Genomic DNA, 22,452 nt, shown 5'->3' on the forward strand with positions numbered 1-22,452 from the left:
GTGTGACAACCATCATCAACCATCATCAACTATTAACCATCTATGTTACTTCAAAGCAGCAAATATTTTGCGTTTTATTGTATTGTTTTTGCAAATTATACGCTGTTTTGTTCCACCGTAACTCTGTGCAATTGGAGAGCGGCTTAGTCTTTTTGTCGCTGTGAAACAAACAGCAGACCATATTATATCCCATTGTTATATAACATACCACATTCCCAAGGAAATGCTAAATTGCATGATCGGCTGGTTTTGGATGACGTCATCATGCACTGTCTGCTTAACACCTGCGTCGACATCTTCCCTGAGACGCTGAACAACATCTGTGGTTTACACGAAACCAAGGAAATTCTTAGATTGCAATAGAAAATTACGACATCGCCAAGTTTTCAAGTAAAAATGGATATTCCAATTGGTAAGATGAGTCGAATAAACTGGAAGTTGAACATATTTTGTATATGTATACATGCTTTTGCTAATGTCACCATACTTTCATGCATAGGCCATTTTATTCAAGTTGTTTGGAGGAGCAGCACAGAAATCGGAGTCGGTGTGGCAACAAATGGAGAAAGGAAAGTATTTAGTCGTGGCTCACTACCGGCCGGCAATGTTTTGGGGCGGCATGGTATTTGAGACAGAGCCGGATTTAATTTTACCGAATACAGTAAAGCACAAAATTTCGTTGTTTTTTTCGTTTGCTTGTGCACTGTATTTAACCTAAAATCCTAAACTAAAACTTACAGAGATCATAAACTGTAGAGTTTAATTATGATAACGTTACGTTTAATCCAAATAACCTATACCGAAAATTTATTCATATACTCAGATCAAACAGGTCGCTTCAATATGAAAACAATGACGTCTTAGTGCTATACGGCCATGCATCTGGTGTCTGCTGTAATTATGCATATTTTTATTATTGGAAATATCTTTTATCAAATTAAAAAGTCAACCTAAGTATGACGAAATATTTTTCGTCAGGGATTCAATCAGTCCAGCAGTTTCTAGTTCTAATATTTACCTTGAATCCGTAGAACATACGAATTATATAACGAACGATATATAGCAAATAGAGCAGTAACTAAAAAGATAACCAAGCCATCGAAATCTCATAGCAATTACAAATATTCACATACTAGCACCAAAATTGTTTACACCAAAAACTGAATAACACGAAACTGAAATACGTATTGACGCGGGTTCTATGTATTACTGTTACAACGTGTAGATTGACTGACAGTGTAAATCGTCATATCCTGACGTGCAGTAATAAAAAAAAGTAGGCTGTCGATCTATTAAAATGTTCACAGTAGAGCAAATTCTTCGCTAAATAATATTAACAATATATGGTCGATATTATTGTCTGCATTGTAAAAACTACTTCCTTGCTTGATTGAAATTATATGCAAACAATTACAGTAAATATTAGCGTCGAAAAATAATTCAAACAGCTGATGTTAACTCACAGAAAAATAGCTTTTTACAACAGTTTTTATTGCTTTTTAATTGGTAAGATTACGACCAGTTGCATAAAAGCGTTTTCGGTGTTTTTAGTTTGCTTTGGAACTTTGTGTTCAGTAAATGTGGTCTTTGATGTACACCTTGTACAATACTTACTTTTCACTTAAAATAATTAGCTGCTACCCCAAAGATTTTGACTTAAAGTATGACAAACAGAATATTAAGTTCATAGCCAAATTCAATAAAAAGTCTAACTTGGTTTCCAATATTTAATTTGTGTGTTAACAGTTTGAGAAAAAATGAAGAACTTTGTAAGTCTTCCCAGGAGTCGGCAGATGAAAGATTAAAGTCATTTAAACTGAGATTCAAGTGGCAAGTGGCACAGAGATTCGGAATGCTGAATTTGAAACTATTAAAACAATTTTGGCGAAAATCAATACAACGCAATTGAAAACGATGAGCCAAATTTTTAACGGGTTTGAAATTTTGCATTGATTAAACCCACAAAAAAATATATGATCAAAATTTTTCAATTCAAAAACTTATTCAATTTAAAAAAAATTGTTATTGCAATACCAGTTGACGGTTGGTGTAGCGATGTAAAGTTTTATGATTTCTCAACTGGTTCGAGCAACTCGTCTGTTGAAACTTTTGATATGCTCAGTTGGACTGATTTAGTCTGGAATGAAAGTTGATAACTTTTGTATTCAACTTTATAAAACAGGGTTTTAAATGAATCGCAGCGTAAATAGGAACTGCTATTTGGTTTTAAAAGGTGTTTTACTCAAGTAGTTTGAAAAAACAGCACAGAAATAGGTGTTGGGGTGAAAACAAACGGAAAAGATGTCAGAACTAACCAAAACTCCCAAAGTTAACTAAAATTGTTGGAATTATTGACCAATATTAATTTTTAGCTCATATCGCGTTTCGTATATTGCGGAACACCAAGCTATTTTGGGATATATCTGCGTATAGTTAATTAGAGTTAGTTGCTTCATAAAAGCACTGTGTTAACCTGTGTCGCGATCCAGAGAAATACTCATAAAACATTCATAGCTTTCGGTATACCAATAAACACTTCGAAAATGAAATACTAACAACTGACACCAACCGAATGAAGTCAAGCGGAAAGTGTATTATGCAATGACTCTCGCACTTTGCAATACTTTTATAGGTTACAGCAAACTGCAAATCTCACTATGCGAAAAACTCCAAGTAGTCATTAATTTTCAGTTATATCAGTAAAGTAAGCATAAGGGATACATAATGTGCATAATGAAATATACATTTTTTAATGAATTGCATAGTTGTATTAGATCTGCTATGACTTACGCAAAACCATTGCAATAATATATGTGAAAAACAATATTCAGCTTTTTAAAAACCAAAATCCAATAATATTTGCATGTCATAATTATATTTTCAGTTACAAATTACAAGATTGAGTACTTCAAAAAGCATTAAAGAAGAGCTTAACAAACATACAAGTTATACACCCTGTGCTATAGTTTATAGCTAAGCTTTTGTTAAAGTCTAATTTTTATTAAAAACGTCCCCGTAACGCAACGTATTTATTTTTGATGTAGTTTAATCCAATATTTTCGTCCAAACATAAGGATAATAAAAAACTCTAATTTTTTGATGTAGTTTACCAAATTTATAAATTTTAATAAACAGTATTTTGCAGCGAGTTATGTATTTCGACTGCATTTATTCCAAAAGTTATGGGCTATAGGTGTATTTTGAACACACGGAATGCTAATCTAAATAACATACGATTTATCTTGTCAGCTGACAGAAAAGCAAACATATGAGATGTAGGTTATATAGGACAAGCTACCTAGCTGTACATTAAAGCTTACAAGTGACAAAACATAAAAGATCTGTTATAACTTATGCTAAATAATGCGGTGAACAAAGCAAACGCCGTTATATGTTGTGCTTTATTCCGTGAATACAAATCCGGGTTGTTGTTCCGAAACATTCTCATCATATGTTCCCGAATAATTTCCAGCCGGCCAAACATTGCCAGCCGGCTGATAGTGAGCCACGACGAAATACTTTCCTTTTCCATTTGTCGCCACACCGACCCCGATTTCTGTACTGCTCCTCCAAACAACTTGAGTAAAATGGCCTGTACATGAAAGTATGGTGACATTAGCAATACCAAATATGTTCAACTTCCAGTTTATTCGACTCATCTTACCAATTGGATATCCATTGTTACTTGAAGCCGTGACAAAGTTATAATTATCCACTTCTTTGTACCAAGCATTGACCGGTTTATCTCCTGTCTCATGTAAAAGAGAAGGTTTTACTCCGCATATTGAAAGCGAATGTATGTTGCAAGCACTCCTGTAAACCTGAAAACGGTTTTGCTGCTTCTAACTTGACATCGTAGTATTGCTGGTACAATGGCTGAGAGTTAAACATGTCGTCAGGTATCTGTGCTCTCCAAGTTTTCAGCTCATCTGAAAAGTAAAGAAGTTTTCAATTGTACAATTATACGTGGCATCACCATCTTTAAGCTCAGAATAAGAAATTTCCGTTTGGGCCCCGGTGACCGATTCGGTCTTTTGAGCAAGTTCAGTTGGACGCACAATTTCTATGGATTTTTAAATGTTTTGTTTTGTTCCGACCTTGGAACTATTTAAAACTTTAAACATGATTAAGCCGAATTGTCCATTCCTTAGTTAAGGTTGTTGCACCAATAGGGTATATACTGCAAGAAACCAGACTCGCATTTTACAAGGCAGCGGGCACGCTGGCTAGCCCGTAACCAAGCGAAATTGATTCATTAATCCAGCATGTGTTGTAATAAAGCCTGGCTTCATCACACCACCAATGCGAAAACATATTTTTCTGCCCCTTACCTAAAGTCATCGTTTCCTCCCTGGAGAGATAGTAAAGGTTCTCGCCGGCACCTTGTCTCTCAGCATCGGAGCTATGGACCAGCAGGTTGCTCGAAAAGCCTTCACTTTTCTGCAAAAGGTGATCCGCCCATTGCTGAGCAGATTGGCAAAGAGCGTCGCTTTTTGTTAATCTGCCTTCGAAAAATGTTTGGAAAAAACATGTAAAACGTGTCATGATGTCATAAATTACTTGATGAAATTGTACAAATACTGTCAGATCTAATGGGCCCATATAGTCTACATTGGTGTCAACTACACAAAGGATACCTTTGTATAATGGATATCAAAACGTAAACAAGAAACTGCAAGTATCTTTATTTCATGTTAAAATGTTACAAAAAACTTCCCGCAGTTACAACTGGCTGGAAAAATTAAAAATAACGGCAACTTTCACATTATTTTACGGCCGTTTTCAAACTCACCCAGCGGTGTTCTTATGACCGTCCCGAATTGAATTGTGACGGGAAACGCATTCGTTCAAGAAATCAGTTGAAAGCGGCATTAGCCTATTCTTGCGTTTGCTTTTTAACTGCTTTAAAGTAAACGTTAATCTGGAAATGATAGAAACAAGCCTATGTTTTAGCATTCTGCGCATTTCAATATACTGGACTCTTATACGCGCTGTTTTCATTAGATCTATACTGTATAGCCAAAAAATATCGTTGCTATAATGTTCGCGGACGATAATTCTTTTTATAATTAATCGTTTTGCTCTATGTCATAGCTTAAAGAAAAAGAAATCTTGATGATGCTAAATGCTAGAACGCAGATGATGTTATATAATTGACGACGCAATGCATGATACCTTGCTGTGTCTTTACTGACAGGACATATCTAATCGATTACACTATGGTATAAAATTACTATCAACAAACGCTCATAAGGGCTGTTGCTATTACGATAACATGAAACGTTACATATCAGTTTCCGCACTGTCATATGTTTGCAATGAAAGCAGAAATCTAAGGAAAAAAATATAATCTAATACAACGTTCAAGTATCAGTGTTTTCGATTCTAAGGATATTTGTTTCACTATGACAAATTCGTTGTCACTTTTAACAATTACTTTCTATTTCTCACGTTTGTGACAAGCCAACTTGAAATCTTTGCTTCGATTTGGTGGTTAAGTTTATTATGATTTAACAGTTCAATGTTAAATGTATTTAAATGTTCAACGTTCAATGTTCTATGTTGTACCTTTTGGTGATGTTTTGCGAAATAAACCATTCGTTGTTAATTCTTCTTAAAGCATCAAGAATCTGAAATCTATCAACCTATTATGTAATTTAGGATAGTTCTAACGAAGCATGCTTTTTATTAAAGGAGAAAATCTTTTAGTTTATCAAAGGGTACCTTAAGAATGTAACTGTTTAAAATTTAATTAACACAAAATGCTAGTAACTTGATGTCATCATTTTAGTGATTTCTGACCTTTGCTGTTTCATTTATCTTGACAAATTTATTTATCTTTAACTAAAATTGAATACTTTCTTGCATTAGTTTTGTTTAAAAAATGATTGCTACATCTTCTAATACGGTTGAGTAGTTTGTTCGTTTGTATAGCTGACGTCACATTCAGTGAGAGCGCTGCTTCCCATTCTGTTGCCGCTGTGTTGAATTTCCGTGCCAGGCTACTGCAGGTTTCTACTATCCTGGACGTTATTGTCGAAATGCTTGGACCTGCGGGATTTGATGAACTTCCTGATAACATCATTGTAGAAATTTTTCAATACTTTAACGTCAAAGAGTTGCTACCTCTAACCAGGTGAATTTGCTTTTTAATATAGCTATGAATATGCAAAAAGTTAAATTTTAGGCCTATTTCAAGCGCTTGCCAATGCACTCGACTGGAAAATACAGCAGTCTTCGACGAGAAGTCGTGGGTGCTAAAAAGAAAATTTTGGCCTGCTGGCGTGCACTGAAGTCACAATTTGTTTATTTATTATGGACTGGCGTTCAAACATGAAACAACCAGCTTTTTGTTTTCCATGATAATTCGACATAAAGATAAAGTACAGCAAACATACAAGTTAATGAATGTCATGTGTGCAGGTGCCACACTTTCCACTATGGCCAATGTGGATGCCATCAAACCAAAATTTTTGTTCACCCGTGATCAGACGATTTCTGACATAAAACTGCTACAGTTAAGCAATTTTCTTAAAAGAAATTATTGTCAAATAGTCAAATTTTGGCATAATGGCCATTATAATTCACACCAGCGTGTATTAAAACGATAATTTTATTTATGGTACTTTATACGTCAGTATCAACAAAAAGTTTCAGCATGCGTATTATTGAGTGTTGTGCATGTGAGTGCTATCTTCTTTGCACGACTAAAAAGTTATAAAGCTTGTTAGGAGAAACCATTCAGAAACTTATTTTACCTCGACAGTTTACACCGAAAACTTTGTTTATTACATTGGTTGTTATTTATAAATATAGGATAGAGGGTGAAACGCCAAGTCTTTCCCAAATAAATGGCGCACTTTCTACGCTAGGAAATGCTGTGCATCATAGTGATTATGCAAACTTCCAGCAGGGGTAATCAGGGTTAGAAAGTAGCTGTAAAGCTATGGTGTGTTTCATCAAATTGTGCATGCTCAACCAAAAATATTTGTGAGACAATCATTATTGGAATCAATTCATTTTTTATAAGTTATATACAGAGCTGGGCACAAGCAAGCGATGTTGTGAGATTTCTCGCTTGCCAAAAACAAGTGCGTTCACAAACGCTCTCTCACTCATTTACTTAGCACAAAAACATAGTAAAGACCCTTTGCGTCTTACAAATTACAGAAATTTTGACTGCTTTGAGACTAATTGTAACTTTCAGGTGATGGTGGCGTAAAAACCGAAGAGCGATAGAGTGGCCAGGGGCTGTACACATGTTTAGGCTAGATTGTAGGACACGTTGTCGATGACTAAATGTTTTCTTTTCACATGGTTGCAAGAAACAATGGCAATAGCCCCGATTTAAGCCAGCATTATAGGCTTATGATGTTACGGTACAGGTTTTGAAAAATAGTTAGTTTAAAGAATCGGCATCAAATACATGGACATCATACATTTTCTACCACAATGAATGAGAGCTTGATTTTTGTTATGTGTCCGAGTATGAAGGTGACTGCGTTCATCTGCTTTATCAAGAACATGAGCAAAAGAGCATAAGCGTCACTCTTTAAACTAGTGTTGCCCAATCAGTTCATATCAAACTATATTGTTTATTCTTTGACATAAAATGGAGCAAATCATTGGTACAACACAGTACAGTACTAATGCTCATCCCACATTAATGGATAGGGACAAGCTCAAAGCCTGAAGAGATTAAAAATAAACTGAAAACTGGTCCAAGATCTGTTAAAGATAAGTGTACTGCCACTTATTCATGCATGAGGCGAAGCTCATTTTAAATTGTGAAGAGATACTAAAGAAATGTTTCCTCTTGGATTTCCAACAGCCGCAAGAACATTGCGATGATATTAACAACATTTATTTTTACACGGTATTTACTGGTTTCGATGCTTTTGCTAAATATTTGTTCAATTTGCAGCGTGTGCAAGCGGTGGCAGAGGTTGATTCCCGATCAGTGGTTATGGAAGAAAGTCAAGTTTTCTCCGACTCCGATCAAAAAAGTTCGTCTTAGAAAGATTGTCCGACAATATTTCACCCATTCAACGGAGCTGGTTGACATATGTGGCAAGTGGCGGAACAAGAATGCGGCGTACGCCATTTCAAATAATATCCTAAATATCATGAACAGGAAAAGTCCTAATCTTATCACGTTTAAGGTGAGTTTTCTCCAAAATACAGCATCTGATATATTATTCCTATGTCGGCATCGGTTATATATATTTGACAAACTCTCATATCAATGCATTCCATAGTATATAAAAAATAAACGAGTTCTGTGAGTGGTCAACCTGGTCACACGAGGAACTAAACTTTTAGATAGATAAAAGGTGATAATTACAATCTAAGTCATTTTTAGCCAAGTTTATTGGGATCGCTTGAATTCCGTAGGATTATTTCTTGAAATTACGAATTCTTTGCACGATGTAGATGTACAAAGTTGAACCTTTTTAGATCGAGGACGAAAATCTTCATGATGTTAAGCTTAATCTTCTTCCATCATCACTCCAACACATCACTTTCACATCTTGCGAAATTTCACTTCCAAGTTTGGATGACTGCATTGGAAAGTTCAAGGAATTGGTGACCATGATTTTTCGACGATGTCCTTGTTTAAATGACAAGCATTTAAGCAAGTTCGGGAAACTGGACAAGCTGGAAAGGTTTGTGTTTTAAGTCGTTTGAAAAGTAATTCACGGTCTAAGGCAGTAATGTGACATTTCTTGCTGGATGGCAGGTAAAGAAATGTCGTTTTTTCCAGACTGGAAATTTACGGCAGTTACAGGATTGATGATGACGCCGTGAGAATCATTTCACAAAACTTCCCCAATCTAAAGTATCTTGTATTGGTTGGATGTGCGTTTTGCGGGGATCAGGCAACGAGGTCAATCACCGAAAACTTGTCGAAACTGGAAGCGTTGGAAATCGAAGAATGGACAGGTTTAAGCGAGAATGGCGTAAATCAAATTTTAGGAAATTGCAAGAACATGAAGTTTTTTAGTGTGCTATGTCATCAGCTAAACAACGGCAATATTTCTATCCATGGTTCCAGAGTTTTGTTGTAGCACTCTGTCATCGTTGTAACCTTTATTCTTCCAAATCTTTTTTTTTTTGTTTTGCAATAGTTGTGGCTATTGACAATCATTTTATTTTTTTGCACTGTCAAATCCAGAAGATTCTAAGTTACTCTTACACTGTGCGACTAAGTTGTAAGAACATATTGCGTTGAAAACTGTGCGTTGTGTCAATAAAATGTTGATTTTATCATACGCATGCCACAAAGCTATTGTACAAATAGGTGAATCTGCTAGCTACCTACCAAGCTATTTACAACGTATTTGCGCTCAGTTTTAGCAGTCAGTCATTTCCCATCGATCATTTGTTAATGATTTACCAGCTATCTCGTAACCGCCCGAACCATGCATCGGATATGCACAAATGCGTTCAATTGTTACGTCAGTGCCAGTTGAGACGGATTTGTGTCGGTTGGTGCTGAAAACTCGGTAAAAATCGACAAAAATGGTCGAGCAAACGGGAATTGCTGTACCAAACAGCGCTAGTAACGTGATTTTAGAGAATGGTAGAGAAAAGATTTTTCATTACGCTGACTATGACGTAACCGATGATACACATTTAGCAGATGGTGATGATTCAGGTACTGGAAATTTTTTGCTATAATTTGTCGAAACAGATCACTCATTTTGAAGCCTGTTTTTTTTCTGACAGGCTTCTTTAGTGTTGGGAGAGAATACGAGAGTGCTTACGTCAATCACAAATACAACGAAAAAGAAAGAGAAGAACTACTAAAGTAAGATGTCTATAGAGGAAAGGGTTAAAACCGCAGGTTATCGGAAAAACAAACTACTAAGTGAAAAAATCTGGAATCATTTTACTGACAGACATTTAACCGAAATTAAACTAACTTAGTTAACACTTGTTATGAAACAACTTAAACAATAATGTAACTGATGTTTACGTGATTACTGATTAGCCAACAAAAATGGCCAAGGTCTGTGTGTGCTATAGTAACAAACTCGAACGCCGTTTATTTTGTCACTTGAGCACTTACCAACAATAAAATATAACTTTCCTAACTCGACGTGCATCTTGCTTGAACCAATAACTTTTCTACAGATATGATAGTTTGGATTATCTGCCACCTTGGAGTGTCGCTTACAAAAGCTGGATCAGAAAGCAGCCCAAAAGGTACCAGGTTAACCACAGTCTACACAAGCACATTATGCTGTAGTAACTTTACGTTTTATACGTTTCTTTAGGCTGGACTGGGACCGGTGGATCATGATGGGCCTGATAGGATTTTCAGTGGGCATCGTTGGGTTTCTTCTTCACCAGTTTATCGATCTCATATCGGACACAAAATGGTCGTATTCCACCAAATACTTGCAGGTCAGTGTAATTTGTTTTACTCTCTTTGCTATGAGTTGCTCGATTTGATACTTTTGAAACTTTAATTGCAAAGTGAACGATTGATCACGCCGTAATCTTTGTCCAGTTTTAAATCTTATAACTTCGTGTATAACCTGTGTTTATTGTTTCCATGACAAATACCACTTACGCAGCAAGGACTTGGAGTGGCCTGGATATTTTCATTGGGATACAGTCTCATATTTCTTATACCCGCCACAGCGCTTGTCGTAGTAAGTATCACTGTCCGCGAGACGATGCTAAAGAATGATAGTTTACCACGCTAGGTACCGACGAACATGGTTAAACGAATGATTTGAGTAATTCGGCAGTTTACATTGGAAAACATAAGCACGATTTTGTTTACTGTACATACACAGTAGACTTATATACCCACCAACACTTACCTGCCAGTACACTTTCACCAATCGGGAATTTTGTTTCTTATTTTGTGTTTTAATGTGTTAGTGGTATCGGCCGTCGGCTGGTGGCTCCGGAATTCCCGAACTGATTGGATTTTTGAATGGGACAATCATACGTCATATTTTCAACATTCGCACCATGGTCGTGAAATTCGTTTCCTGCGTCTTCTCCGTCGGTTCCGGAATGCCAGTGGGCCCTGAAGGCCCCATGATACACCTGGGGTAAAAATTTAATTTCAACCTACTGGAGTAAACTTACCGGAGTATTTTAATAGCAAGCAACTGTTCTTCAATTTCAGAGGCTTAATTGGAGCGGGTTTGAGTCAGTTTAAATCAGATTCGCTTGGAATTAATCCAAATTACTTTCAGCGCTTCCGAAACTCAGAAGACAGGTGAGTAAATATCCAACAGACACTACGAGTAATTTAATATCAGCTTCATTATACACAAACTTTACCCTGTAAGCTATATGTCTGCTATATGCTTTATTGTTTTGTCTGTGGATTTATTAAGTAAAACTGAAGAAAATCTTTTTTGTCTTCTTTTAGGAGGAATTTTATATCCGCCGGAGCGGCTGCCGGAGTCTCCTCCGCTTTCGGAGCCCCGGTCGGAGGTTTACTGTTCAGCATGGAGGAGGTATCTTCATTCTGGAACATGAAATTATCCTGGCAGACTTTTTTCTGCTGCATGATCTCCACCTTCACGACCGATCTATTCAACTCGGCTTTTAAAGGATTTCAATACCAAGGCTACTTCGGACTGTTCAGGGCGGAGACGAATATAATGTTCCAGGTAAATTTTGTTTGCTAACTGAAACATTTATCTGCCGGTATCAGTCTGATAAACGCACGTAAGTTATCCTTCATACATGCGGCTATATACGCTGTAGTTTTGAAACCTCGACTAGAAATTATACTATCGGTAAATGTATCAAAGTGGGCAAGAGTGCAGCCGTTATTTGATCGATTTTATTGCAGAAAATATAACTGTTATTATCAACGATTGCAACACTAGGGACTTATATGCGACCACTTAATTTTTGATGTGTTGCTTATTTGTCATTGTATTCTTACCGGCAGGTTGATTCCAATCTTGAAACCAACATCTTAACGTTCATACCAACAGCCGTGCTAGGTATCCTGGGAGGCGTGCTAGGTGCTCTGTTCACATTTTTGAATTTGAAAATTGCCCGAATGCGGAGAAAGATTTTGAGCGAAATTCAGTCAGAGAATGTCAAGAAATTTCTTCGCATGCTGGAACCATGCGTTATTCTGGTATAAACGTATCTTTTGATTTCCATTCTGCCAAATGAGCTTTATTTCGGTTTATTCAATTAGTTTATAAGTAGCCTATACTGTACTACTTATGCCTTAATCTACTTACGTAGCCTATGCTTATTTTTAAATAACAAAACGAATTCTATGGATTGAAACAGTTTAATATGATAAAAATTTGTCTTGAAATAAAAACTAAACCTCAAACAACATCCAGATCGTTTGACTGTTTTGAGGAAAATAAAAAAATAACTAAGTCTGTGTTTAGATTCTAACTGTCACCGTGTCAGTTCTCCTGCCCGCTGCGTTTGGTTGCACCGATTACCAGTGCAACGGAAATAGTGACGTGCCACTGAATGACAGGTGAGCAGATTCACAAGGAAAACTTGCAAAACTTTTTATGACATCACGCTAATGGATATGGTTTGCAAAGATGGTTGCTCGAGACGCATTAGACACACAATTTGAAATTTATGTTTCATTGCTTCCAGGAAGGAATGTTTAACAGTGGAACAAGACGCTTTTAGGCCACCGAGAACAGAGGACACGGTCAAACGCTATACTTGTCCTGAAGGCGCTGTTTGGAATAGCGGCGAGTACAGCGTCAATAATAAATCATACAATCAAGGTAAACGATATTTTTAAAATAAAGTATATGCTTTGACTTTTGCCATTGCCGGTAGTGGGGTAAAAGTTGTAAGTGTGCCACTAAGCAAACATTTGGTATATTTTCATTCAACATGGCCTTCCATAACTCTCCCATTTTTTTACTTTGTTTAAGTGACAAGAAGGAACATCGAAATAGTTTAAAGCAATTGTTTGCTTATATATAAGAGTTGTATTGTATAATATACAGACAGACAGGCACTATAACTGATTCTATTCGTGCAAAAACAGTTTTAACTTTATACACAGCCGCCACCTTATTCTTTGTCACTGGTGAACAGGCCATCAAGCATTTGTTTTCAAACGGAACTCACAAGGAGTTTGACGTCACAGTGCTCATCGTTGTACTGGTATTTTACTATCTTCTGGCTTGCTGGGCTGCTGGCACTGCCATATCCAGTGGTTTGGTTGTACCAATGCTGTAAGTAAGCTACCATTTGACCTTCTCCGCAAATGCATGATGCAGATGTGAGGTTGTGACTTTACGTTTCATCCGAATTGGCCTTAATATTTGCAGCTTTATCGGTGGTCTGTACGGTCGCATTATCGGCCAGGCAATGGTGGATTGGTTCGGAGTCCATGTACCTATAGAGGAACCGTACTGGGCTTGGATAGATCCAGGTGCCATGGCGCTGATCGGCGCGGCGTCATTTTTTGGTGGCGTCTCTCGTTTGACAATGTCACTCACTGTTATAATGGTATAAGTGTTGAACCAGATAGCCTACCATTTTTGACAAGTTGTTAAGTTAAATTCAAGACATTTCATCAACTGGATAGCATTTCCACTCCATTACATTTTGTTCCAGGTGGAAATTACAAACGATATCAGTTTTCTTTTGCCCATTATGTCTGCGGTGATGATATCGAAATGGGTTGGCGATTTTATCACTCATCCACTTTACCACTCACTGCTGGAGTTTAAATGCATTCCTTTCCTAGACTCGGAACCCGTCGTTTACTCCGAGGGCAAGAAACTGTGAGTTGCCGCTGAGATTCTAAGCGACCTCAGGCTATATGTGCACCTTATACGTCAAAGCTCTTCATTTATCCCTCCTATTATAGCCGTAAGATTGATGAGCAGAAGTATAAGATACAATGCTTTACGAATCTTTTACACGCTTGAACCCCACCGGATTATAGCTATGTTATTGTCTATGTTTATATGGACAACACGCGTCCTCAATGCAACTGACAAACACCTATATAACGTTTGTGATGCATAAGACAACTATGGTCTACTTTTTATTATATTGTTAAGTCATAGAAGCCATCAGTCACCAAGCTTTCTTTTGGAAACTTAGACTCAATTTGGAGCTGTTTTCTGCCGCTGACGTCATGACAACGCCTGTGGAAGTCGTCAATCCGTGTGAAAATATAGGGCGCGTGTGCGACCTTTTGCTCAGCACTACGCACGGGGGATTTCCCGTTGTAAAAGACACGTCATCAGGAAAAGTGATGCACGGCATCATCACGAGGTCCTTAAATATGTTGTGTCTATGCATTCGGCATATGGAAATAGTTATTTGCGTGAATTAATGCGACAATTCCGCTGCATAGGTTAGAGCTGTGCATGTTGATGCAAAATCAGGAAATTTTTCAAGATAGTCCAGAAATTGCTGAAGACGTCTTCAAGAAGGAAGAAGTTTCAAAATTAGATTATCAAACCGTAAGCCCATTGAATGTAACCATGTTAAGTCTACATTGTAAACATAACCGTATATGGTGATAGGTTAACAAATAATACGTACAAACTCTATCTGAGGACAAAGTTCTACATCGGAAGTTCAGTTGTGATGTTTGTAGATCCATGTTGATCGACTGATCAAGAGTAAAGCAGTTTACAGCAAGATTAGAAAACTCCGCGAGGACCAATGCATGTCAAGCAAATACATAGACTTGGTAAGTTGCCGTTAGGTGTCTCTAGAAGCTTGAGAAGTGCAGCCTTTTTGGTCTTCTCTTTAAATTTTAAAACGTCATGTTTTACAGAATTCTTACCTTAATCGTTCATGTGTGACTCTACCTCACACCTTTTCTCTTCATCGCACCTACATCATATTTAGGACGTTAGGTTTGCGCCATCTACCGGTAGTGGACGAGCAAAACCACGTCGTTGGCATTATAACCAGGTTGAAACATAACGTCCGAAAATATTTTGCTTATTTGCTCCGCTTGTTTTTGTGATTGCTTTTGTTGTTACGTCGGCAAGAGATTGTTTAAACCTGAAAATAGATATTATTATAGACGATGCATCTTTTCTTCTTCACTTTGTGCAAAGGTAAAATATTGAAACTGGTTTCGTTTTCCAGGAAAGATCTGATGGGTTTTCGACTTGAAGAAAAGCTGCATAACAAGCCGATAAGCTCCAATAGACATCTAAATATTCCAAAAGAAACGGAAGCTTGACGGCACAGTGATGTTGTCTTTGCATGTTCTTCTTACGCCGGCCCGTTTTATACCAGAAAGACTGGTGTTACTCGCTTTTGAAAGACTTTAGTATTCATTCCTAGCAATAGTTTTTGAATGCCAGTTCGGTTCTTCGATTTACTTGTCAAGCTATTAATAGTAATTTACTCAAACAACTGGTTTTTCAGAAAATATTCTTAACGTTTTAATGTGCTGCTGATATATCACCCTGTAAATGACTCATGTTTCGTACAACGTGTAGCCATATCTTAAAGCATACGATTAGTTCCGAGAACTTTGCTTTAAACCTCTGATATCCCAGAGGCATCTTACAAAATCCAAATACAGTTTTTCTTAATCCGTTTTGCGAGAAACAATTTTAGATAGATGGGAAAATTTCCCATAAATTAATTCCTTTTTCATCTTGATTCTAATTTTGCAGAAACCATATCAAGATCGACTCAATTTGTTTCAACAACTTTTTCGTAATCTCCAAGTTACAATTTATCTTCAAGCAGTTCATTTTGTATCAAATACCACTGCTTTAAAGCGACATAACTTTTAAGTACAACCTGTGCTTTACTAATGACAAACTGACAGGTCGATGCGTGACTCAGTTGGATAAAAGACTGCAATCTGATTAAGCAAAGAACACGCTTCGCCGCATTACGGTATGTTGTTTTGGTGATATCTCGCCAAAGAACACTTGGCCACAAATATGCAACCAAACAAATCGATAACCTTTAAGCAACAACTGGCGTAATTTTCCCATCTTATAAGCAATTAACGAAATAGGCCATACAAGGAAGAAATCGCTCAATTTTAAGCAACAAAACGTCATAGGCACTGATGAAATTTTATGAGGACAGCAAGGAAGACATCGGAGTGGATTTAAACTTGACTTTAACCTGTAAACCCAATATTTCAGAAATTACATCGATATGATATAAATATTTTGCATTCTTTACAGGTTTGTACACAATTCCTTTGTTTCGTCACATTTCGTGGCATTCGAAGATTGTAAATTCGCGCGTAAACTTCTCGCAAACGAAATTAATAATAATTTTTACTCAAATTCGCAAAAATGTTTTAGATTACGATTATATTCCGATAAAGTTTTGTATTTGTTGCTTTATGTCATCACCATTAGTCCCGGAATTACGCGGTGTACATAGGTAAGTTAGAATGATGGACAGCACACGTTAAAACCACACTCACAGGCTAAGTACCGGAGCATTGACGGATTTTGCAACCAGTTAACACCACTCTTAGTTAACCGCGTATGCGCATCTACTGTGCAAGACATGGTAAAATGATTATACTTTATCATCGGTTTTGTGGTTAACCCGCGTCATATTACGGAGCAAAACGCTCGGTGTAACCCTAAGGTGGTGTAACCCAGGCGGCCGGATCAGAATTCACAAAGAAGCAGTAAATTTGCTCAGCACTGCGTGGTTGGTATAAAATGCCGCAGGTTAGATCTCGTGTAATGTCAGTGAAAAATATGAAGACAAGAAATAAAACGAACGAGTTTTTGGTACTATTTAGTTAGCAAGTCAGAAAAGTCAAAAACGGAAATTTATAAATATATGTTTTGTGTATATATAGGCTTGATAATTTGTGAGTAGAGACAGACATGGAAAATTTTTCTGTCCATGTAATTTTGTCCACATGCGGTTTCTTATTGTTTACAATCGGTTGCACCACATCAAGTAAGTAAAAGATGTTTGTATATTGTTTCAACTAACTCACCATAACAAGCTAAGCTAATCGGTCGCTTATTTCTTGATTTTGATTAGTTTGTGCGTAATCGAAGTAATGTAAAGGATTCTGGAAATCACAACTCGTCTAAGAATAACGAGGGAAGATTAAATTTTGAGAAAATTTAGGAAACTACAAAACACATTTTGTTAAATATTAAATAATTTAATTACCCCAGATACAAAATAAGCCCTTTACACGCGGTATGAAATGTTTTATATTGCAGTCGGGTGTTTCCCGTTGTTACCGACTTGCGCTATTTCTATTCTAATGCTTTATGCAGTGTTTCAAACTTTTAATCTGTTAATCGTCCCTAACAGTGCCACCAGCAACATTTACGATGAATCACGCAAATTCAAGCGTCTCAGAGGCCACACACCAACCCACGATTGGTAAACCAGTCACAGCCGGGAGAGTTTTAAAGCGACCGCAGGCCACAACAACGGCCGCGCCTGTTAAAACCCCGGCTAAATCTTCACCCAAGTCACGTCCAAGTATCGGAAATTGGTGTAAACTCTTGGACAAATCTTTTTCGAACTTTTGCGCCCATTCTACAAGAACGAGGAGCTTCGTCTTCAAATGCGGGAATATTAAGTGGAAAAAACTTGGTATGACACATTATTGTAAAACTAAAAGACCGAGGTCATTTTCGTTCTTAGAAGACCTCGCATTGCAAAGACATAAATAATTATTTTTATTCAGTTTTAATAGTTACTGTAATTAGATATATATACTTTTTGAAATATTGAGATTTCATCATTGTACAGAAATTCGTTTTTCACCTTTTATTAAAAATCATCGTCTGACTGTGTTAGTCAGGAATGTGGAGCTGACCTTATCATAGCGGGTTTTGTAACCGCTAATCGCCAACTGTGGCTTATAGAATTAGGCTTGGCCGTCCCAAACAACTCATGATGATAAAATGTCGGCAATTTATCACACGCAAGACTACTGACAAAATTCTGCTATCCCTGAAGACGTTTAAGCGATATACTTCCAAGAATTCTAACCGCAAGTCTTTAAATGGAACTTCTCTTCGTGTTTGAGTAAAGCGTTATACCTTGGACAAAATATAAACTGCCTGATGTCTGAAGATTGTTCAACATCAAGCGGCCAATGATAGAGTCAAACTGAAACGATACATTCACGCCTGCTGGGACGAGTACTCACGACCCCGCTAAGCTTTATTACTCCGATCAGCCTGACGCATGTAATCGGAAATGTATTTCATTGCAAAGATTAAAATAAAAAACCTCCCTTTTTGGCATTATTTCGCAATGGTCCAGTTTTCGCTTTTATAAAAGTTTATTGTAATGTCAGTATAGTTTAAACGTAATTTTGATCTTGTAACGTTTCTTTCTATACAGCATTTATCTGCAATCAATGTCGTACCACGGAGAAGTATTGTCATAAGATAGAGAGACTCTTCACTTTGTGAGTTATTGTTTGCCAACTGATGGGAAAAAATCTGAAAACATGATTAGATGTTTCGAGATCAACTTTTGCTCCTTGTGATTTTCTTTCAACTTTGTGCTTGTCACTGCCGACTGTCTTTCAGCTGCTTGAAAAGAAAGTGTAACTTACAATATTTTTGGCACGAGAGGTTGGAACCTTAATTCTGAGTAAAGTACTTTCTAGCATGTGTTTTGAAAACTTCTTCTTTTTGTTGAAAAAATAATGGCATCAGTGACCAACTGTTAGTGCTTTAATTAAATTAATTGCTTGACTAATAACTTTTTTTACGTAAATATATATACACCATACATATGCAAAGCTAACTCCGTCTACCAATATTGCAAAACGTAATAAACAAATTTTAATATTACCATTTACCGCGCCATTCTATGCACCAAACTGTAATTAATGTCACTAATGTAACTCTAACATTAGCTACGTTTTGGTATTCAGAAGCTGAGCCTTACATTTTGGTTAGTAGTTGCTGGGTACATTAGCTACATTTTGGCACATAGAATGGTCACTACATTTCTATAGATATAATGTATGTATACGTTGATTCTTTTCACTCCCTTTAGCCATTGCAAGAGATGTTTACTGTACATGATTATGACCGTATATTTTGTCTGTTGTTCTGGAAAGTGTAAATAAACAAACAACTGTACAGCACGGGAAACAATTTATTGTTACACAACCATGACGTGAACTTTACGACGTGAATGCTTCAGAATTGTTGATGTGGGCTGAGTAAACACTGTATCAGGTCAACGCATATACGTCACAACATCGATTCATTTGTCAAAAACGAAAGTGGTCAAACTTTCTTAAAACAACTGAATAGAAAAATTTTCAAACTAAAACTGCAATGACATTTGCGAACAAACACTATTACAAGTTATATAGTGGTCACATAATTACGCAAATAAGAAAAATTCTTAAAACCTACTCAATATGGTATTAGTGACAGCATAAACAGTAACCTACAATTACACGATGGTACACGTTATTCATTTCTCACAAATTCTATTCTCGTTCAGCCACGTCACAAGTTATGTGTCGTCACGGAAAATATTCTTTGCTGTGGTTAGTCCTCACGAAATTAATCACCGACCGCATTAATGGGTCGGTGTTTTTATATTTTATACTCGAAAACAAACTTTACGCAAATCGCGTGGCAACTTATATCAAAACTTTTCAATGTCATCGTTTAATTGTAAAAGTTGGAAACATTTTTCACGGTGGGAAACTTTGAAGATTAGCGACAGGATTAGAGGTCAAATTCGGGCGAACGTAGTGAACAACAAAAACACAAAAATTTTCTCAAAAATAACTTATTAATTATATTTACCTACGTTCTGAACAGCTTTGAAGTACAGGCTACTTCAACCTTATACATTTTGTGCTTGAAGCAATTTGTATTTACGTGAACAATGGTGGACAAGAAGCAAAAAAAGCAACTCAATTCACTTTAAAATGCTGTTTGAATCGAGGCAAATACCATAGTTTTGCTCAGATACTCACCAGTGGACTTCGTGGTAGTCAAAACCTAAAGACCTTCTTCAAGCAGTAACTGGCCTCTATACTTGAGTGTTGTACCTATAAAGAGCAAGCATGCAGCTCAGGAAAATTACAGTGGTTTTAATGGTTGTGTTGTCGAGCATTTTCTTTCGTGATTGTCACTGTGTTCAAGGTAAGGAAAGGGAAGATTGCCCGATGTCGCTTATTCGTTCACAAATTTTATACAGGCTTATAAACTAATTTTCAAAGTTGATATGGTTAGTAGCGTATATATGTAACCGCACGGCTTATGTGAAAGTTATATTTCGTCAGAACCACATTTATATTTCGGCTGAAACTATAGCTCAGAGCCTGAGACCAAAACTCAGTGTTATATAATAGTCTAATACATGTCAATTTATATTTATAAGGAAATAATAGCAGCGACGTTGATTCGCATTCCAGTAAGTCCAACTCAACTGCAACAACAGTGCCAACTAAAACGTCGTTAAAGTTAGGCTTACGCAATGACATACAATGGTGCCGGTTTCTCGACAAATTTGCAAAAATGTGCGACCGTTCGGTGAAGACAAGGAATTACTTGATCGAAAAATGTGGAAGTTATAAACAGCCTCTGATAGGTTGGTTTTATTTTAGTCGAACCGGTATTGGAACAGACCGTTCCATTACAGACGCTTGCTTGGATCATAATTAGCATACTATCTATAAGTTTGTAAGAAAAAGTATTAACCTATGTTTTTTTGATAAGTTGTTTTAACACGGCGCTGGTGGCAGCACAGGAAACAGCAAAACTTGGTGTTTACAATCAAAGAAGTTTTATTCTCTGCAATACACTTCATACCTCAGGCACTCATTAACCAAATAGAAAATGACGCATAGCGATTTATGAAAATACAAAATTAATAAAATTTTGAAAAAATAAAAATCTTCCAAAACTCGAGAAATAATTGTTTTTCAGGATTTTTTAACGCTGTTTTGCAACTTGGTAAAATATTTTGATGTTTGCGGCGAATCTCATGACAGTATATATGTACAAACAACCCAACACAGTAAAGAGAAATATTTAACAAACTGAAACTTCAAGTAGATTTTTCTTTTTAAATCTGTTTGGCTGTACGAGTACATCATATAGTATTTGTCCTCACGCAGATCGTTCTAAAGCCATCCGTGACAGTGTTGTTTTAGCCGTAACAACTTGCGAAAACCACAAGAGTGTCATTTGTTTATAGCAAAGCCATGTCATTATCATATTATCGCAGATTATTAGCATGATAAAGTGCATTATTAGCAGTCCTAAACGTGTCTTGCTTTGTGCTATTTTCTTGACTTGAAAATATATTCCGAAATAACTTCCATTGTGTTGAAATATAGGAGTTGTAAACCTCATAAACCAGTAAACAATTCGACATTCTTTATTGCTGAAAGCAAATTGTAGTCACAAAATGTAAGCTGTTTTCCAGCGCCATGTTGAAGAATTTTAAATGACCTCGCCCTGCTAATGAATTGATTTTTTCCTCTTTCTTAACAAACAGCGCTGAGATGCACCAAATGCAGATACATAATGAAGTTTTGCGACGGACAAGCGAGAATATTTGAAATCCGCAATTGAAGAATCGATTTTCTCAACATTCTGTGATTTTGTAACATTTCGTGTCGCGATCTTGATTCTTTTGCAACAATATCCAAGAAAAATCTCAAAATCTGTGTCAGAGTGCAAGGTGTTTTGAACGCATTTCTCTCAAAATATGTGACATTTGACAATTTCGTATAACAACATGCTTCTTTATTTGTCGTTTTATTTAAACTTTTGCTTGTGATATTTCTTTACTATTGTCGTAGCACTGTATGTAATGCGCATCGATAAGTTATGATAATAAAGATTTAATTAAATGCTAATGGTAAATTAAAGTATCCCCTTGAACTAGCTAAAGATATTGTCACAAATCAGTTTTGTTAGTTGAGTATATGAGAAGCTAGGCCTACAAGAGCAAGAACAGCTCTAAGAACGTAGATCGTGGTAAAACTAGCGGGACGTTAGTTACCGGTTACTTGGTTACTTATTCTAAACAAGAGTTTGGTTACCCATCGTGTACTTTTTATCCAGTTACTTATTTGCAGATGAAGTTAATTACGTGCCGCCTAGTTACATTCATTTAATTATTCTCAAATGCAGGAATTGTACAGATTACAGAACAGATCACAATTTAAGAGAACAATTCTGACAAGATTAATTGTCACAATAAGGCCAACAATATTTTTTTGCACAGTAAGCAATAAGCGCAGAGAAAAACTTCTCGAAAATAAGCCAAATGTTTATTAACTAAACATTAATAATGCTCTCAAATACTTTAAGCTTTCCCGCGCGCGATCGATATTCCTGTGAAAGGATAGTGGATACGAAAGAAAAAAATAAACTCAGTTTATCTCAACGCTTTTTGAAAAAAGAGAAAGTCACGGATTTAGTAAGTTTGTAGCCGATACTCACAGATGCACAAAAAGAGTCAATTGAACCGCATGAAATTGGT

The 22,452-nt window shown here is 36.6% G+C and overlaps 5 protein-coding genes and 1 long non-coding RNA gene across 6 annotated transcripts; 4 read left to right on the forward strand and 2 right to left on the reverse strand.

Moving 5' to 3' along the window:
• Nucleotides 1-2,601: 2,601 nt before the first annotated feature.
• On the reverse strand, nt 2,602-4,972 carry LOC143460030 (Golgi-associated plant pathogenesis-related protein 1-like). Its single transcript, XM_076957384.1, has 5 exons — nt 4,793-4,972; nt 4,332-4,501; nt 3,822-3,929; nt 3,665-3,748; nt 2,602-3,592 (listed from the first exon to the last, which is right to left on the reverse strand). The coding sequence occupies exons 1-5, from the start codon at nt 4,963-4,965 to the stop codon at nt 3,402-3,404; spliced, it is 726 nt and encodes a 241-aa protein (XP_076813499.1). The 5' UTR covers nt 4,966-4,972; the 3' UTR covers nt 2,602-3,401.
• Nucleotides 4,973-5,930: 958 nt separating this feature from the next.
• Nucleotides 5,931-9,272, forward strand: LOC143460470 (F-box/LRR-repeat protein 12-like). The gene is made up of 4 exons (XM_076957966.1): nt 5,931-6,136; nt 7,925-8,162; nt 8,458-8,666; nt 8,765-9,272. The coding sequence occupies exons 1-4, from the start codon at nt 6,042-6,044 to the stop codon at nt 9,066-9,068; spliced, it is 846 nt and encodes a 281-aa protein (XP_076814081.1). The 5' UTR covers nt 5,931-6,041; the 3' UTR covers nt 9,069-9,272.
• Nucleotides 9,273-9,458: 186 nt separating this feature from the next.
• On the forward strand, nt 9,459-15,484 carry LOC143460469 (chloride channel protein C-like). The gene is made up of 19 exons (XM_076957965.1): nt 9,459-9,658; nt 9,730-9,811; nt 10,138-10,209; nt 10,281-10,410; nt 10,584-10,661; nt 10,897-11,072; nt 11,150-11,242; nt 11,399-11,642; nt 11,930-12,124; nt 12,393-12,487; nt 12,616-12,752; nt 13,040-13,211; nt 13,308-13,488; nt 13,597-13,766; nt 14,092-14,265; nt 14,348-14,456; nt 14,594-14,689; nt 14,777-14,916; nt 15,097-15,484. The coding sequence occupies exons 1-19, from the start codon at nt 9,523-9,525 to the stop codon at nt 15,191-15,193; spliced, it is 2,577 nt and encodes an 858-aa protein (XP_076814080.1). The 5' UTR covers nt 9,459-9,522; the 3' UTR covers nt 15,194-15,484.
• On the reverse strand, nt 14,261-14,928 carry LOC143460471 (uncharacterized). Its single transcript, XR_013117891.1, has 3 exons — nt 14,786-14,928; nt 14,539-14,717; nt 14,261-14,416 (listed from the first exon to the last, which is right to left on the reverse strand). It is a non-coding gene; the product is annotated as an uncharacterized LOC143460471 (long non-coding RNA).
• Nucleotides 15,485-16,722: 1,238 nt separating the features above from the next.
• LOC143459643 (uncharacterized) lies at nt 16,723-19,586 on the forward strand. The gene is made up of 3 exons (XM_076956859.1): nt 16,723-16,905; nt 17,275-17,562; nt 18,322-19,586. Exons 1-3 carry the CDS (start codon nt 16,830-16,832, stop codon nt 18,390-18,392), a joined length of 435 nt encoding a protein of 144 aa, XP_076812974.1. The 5' UTR covers nt 16,723-16,829; the 3' UTR covers nt 18,393-19,586.
• A 356-nt stretch (nt 19,587-19,942) lies between these two features.
• Nucleotides 19,943-21,851, forward strand: LOC143459644 (uncharacterized). The gene is made up of 3 exons (XM_076956860.1): nt 19,943-20,099; nt 20,338-20,547; nt 21,460-21,851. Exons 1-3 carry the CDS (start codon nt 20,021-20,023, stop codon nt 21,534-21,536), a joined length of 366 nt encoding a protein of 121 aa, XP_076812975.1. The 5' UTR covers nt 19,943-20,020; the 3' UTR covers nt 21,537-21,851.
• Nucleotides 21,852-22,452: the final 601 nt, after the last annotated feature.

This window comes from Clavelina lepadiformis, chromosome 5, assembly GCF_947623445.1.
Source record: "Clavelina lepadiformis chromosome 5, kaClaLepa1.1, whole genome shotgun sequence".
Classification (NCBI taxonomy): domain Eukaryota; kingdom Metazoa; phylum Chordata; class Ascidiacea; order Aplousobranchia; family Clavelinidae; genus Clavelina; species Clavelina lepadiformis.

What these genes read in the sequence shown, in the direction of transcription:
- LOC143459644 (XM_076956860.1), top strand. Translation starts at nt 20,021, where the DNA reads ATGCAGCTCAGGAAAATTACAGTGGTTTTAATGGTTGTGTTGTCGAGC. An exon ending in TGATTGTCACTGTGTTCAAG is followed by an intron (nt 20,100 to 20,337) that starts GTAAGGAAAGGG and finishes TATATTTATAAG; the next exon opens with GAAATAATAGCAGCGACGTT. An exon ending in TTATAAACAGCCTCTGATAG is followed by an intron (nt 20,548 to 21,459) that starts GTTGGTTTTATT and finishes CTTAACAAACAG; the next exon opens with CGCTGAGATGCACCAAATGC.
- LOC143460469 (XM_076957965.1), top strand. Translation starts at nt 9,523, where the DNA reads ATGGTCGAGCAAACGGGAATTGCTGTACCAAACAGCGCTAGTAACGTG. An exon ending in TGTCACTCACTGTTATAATG is followed by an intron (nt 13,489 to 13,596) that starts GTATAAGTGTTG and finishes ATTTTGTTCCAG; the next exon opens with GTGGAAATTACAAACGATAT. An exon ending in GTCGTTGGCATTATAACCAG is followed by an intron (nt 14,917 to 15,096) that starts GTTGAAACATAA and finishes TTCGTTTTCCAG; the next exon opens with GAAAGATCTGATGGGTTTTC.
- LOC143460030 (XM_076957384.1), bottom strand. Translation starts at nt 4,965, where the DNA reads ATGCGCAGAATGCTAAAACATAGGCTTGTTTCTATCATTTCCAGATTA. An exon ending in GGAGGAAACGATGACTTTAG is followed by an intron (nt 3,930 to 4,331) that starts GTAAGGGGCAGA and finishes TTTACTTTTCAG; the next exon opens with ATGAGCTGAAAACTTGGAGA. An exon ending in AGCAGCAAAACCGTTTTCAG is followed by an intron (nt 3,749 to 3,821) that starts GTTTACAGGAGT and finishes TACATGAGACAG; the next exon opens with GAGATAAACCGGTCAATGCT.
- LOC143459643 (XM_076956859.1), top strand. Translation starts at nt 16,830, where the DNA reads ATGGAAAATTTTTCTGTCCATGTAATTTTGTCCACATGCGGTTTCTTA. An exon ending in AATCGGTTGCACCACATCAA is followed by an intron (nt 16,906 to 17,274) that starts GTAAGTAAAAGA and finishes CGTCCCTAACAG; the next exon opens with TGCCACCAGCAACATTTACG. An exon ending in TATTAAGTGGAAAAAACTTG is followed by an intron (nt 17,563 to 18,321) that starts GTATGACACATT and finishes CTTTCTATACAG; the next exon opens with CATTTATCTGCAATCAATGT.
- LOC143460470 (XM_076957966.1), top strand. Translation starts at nt 6,042, where the DNA reads ATGCTTGGACCTGCGGGATTTGATGAACTTCCTGATAACATCATTGTA. An exon ending in CTAATCTTATCACGTTTAAG is followed by an intron (nt 8,163 to 8,457) that starts GTGAGTTTTCTC and finishes GAACCTTTTTAG; the next exon opens with ATCGAGGACGAAAATCTTCA. An exon ending in AAACTGGACAAGCTGGAAAG is followed by an intron (nt 8,667 to 8,764) that starts GTTTGTGTTTTA and finishes CGTTTTTTCCAG; the next exon opens with ACTGGAAATTTACGGCAGTT.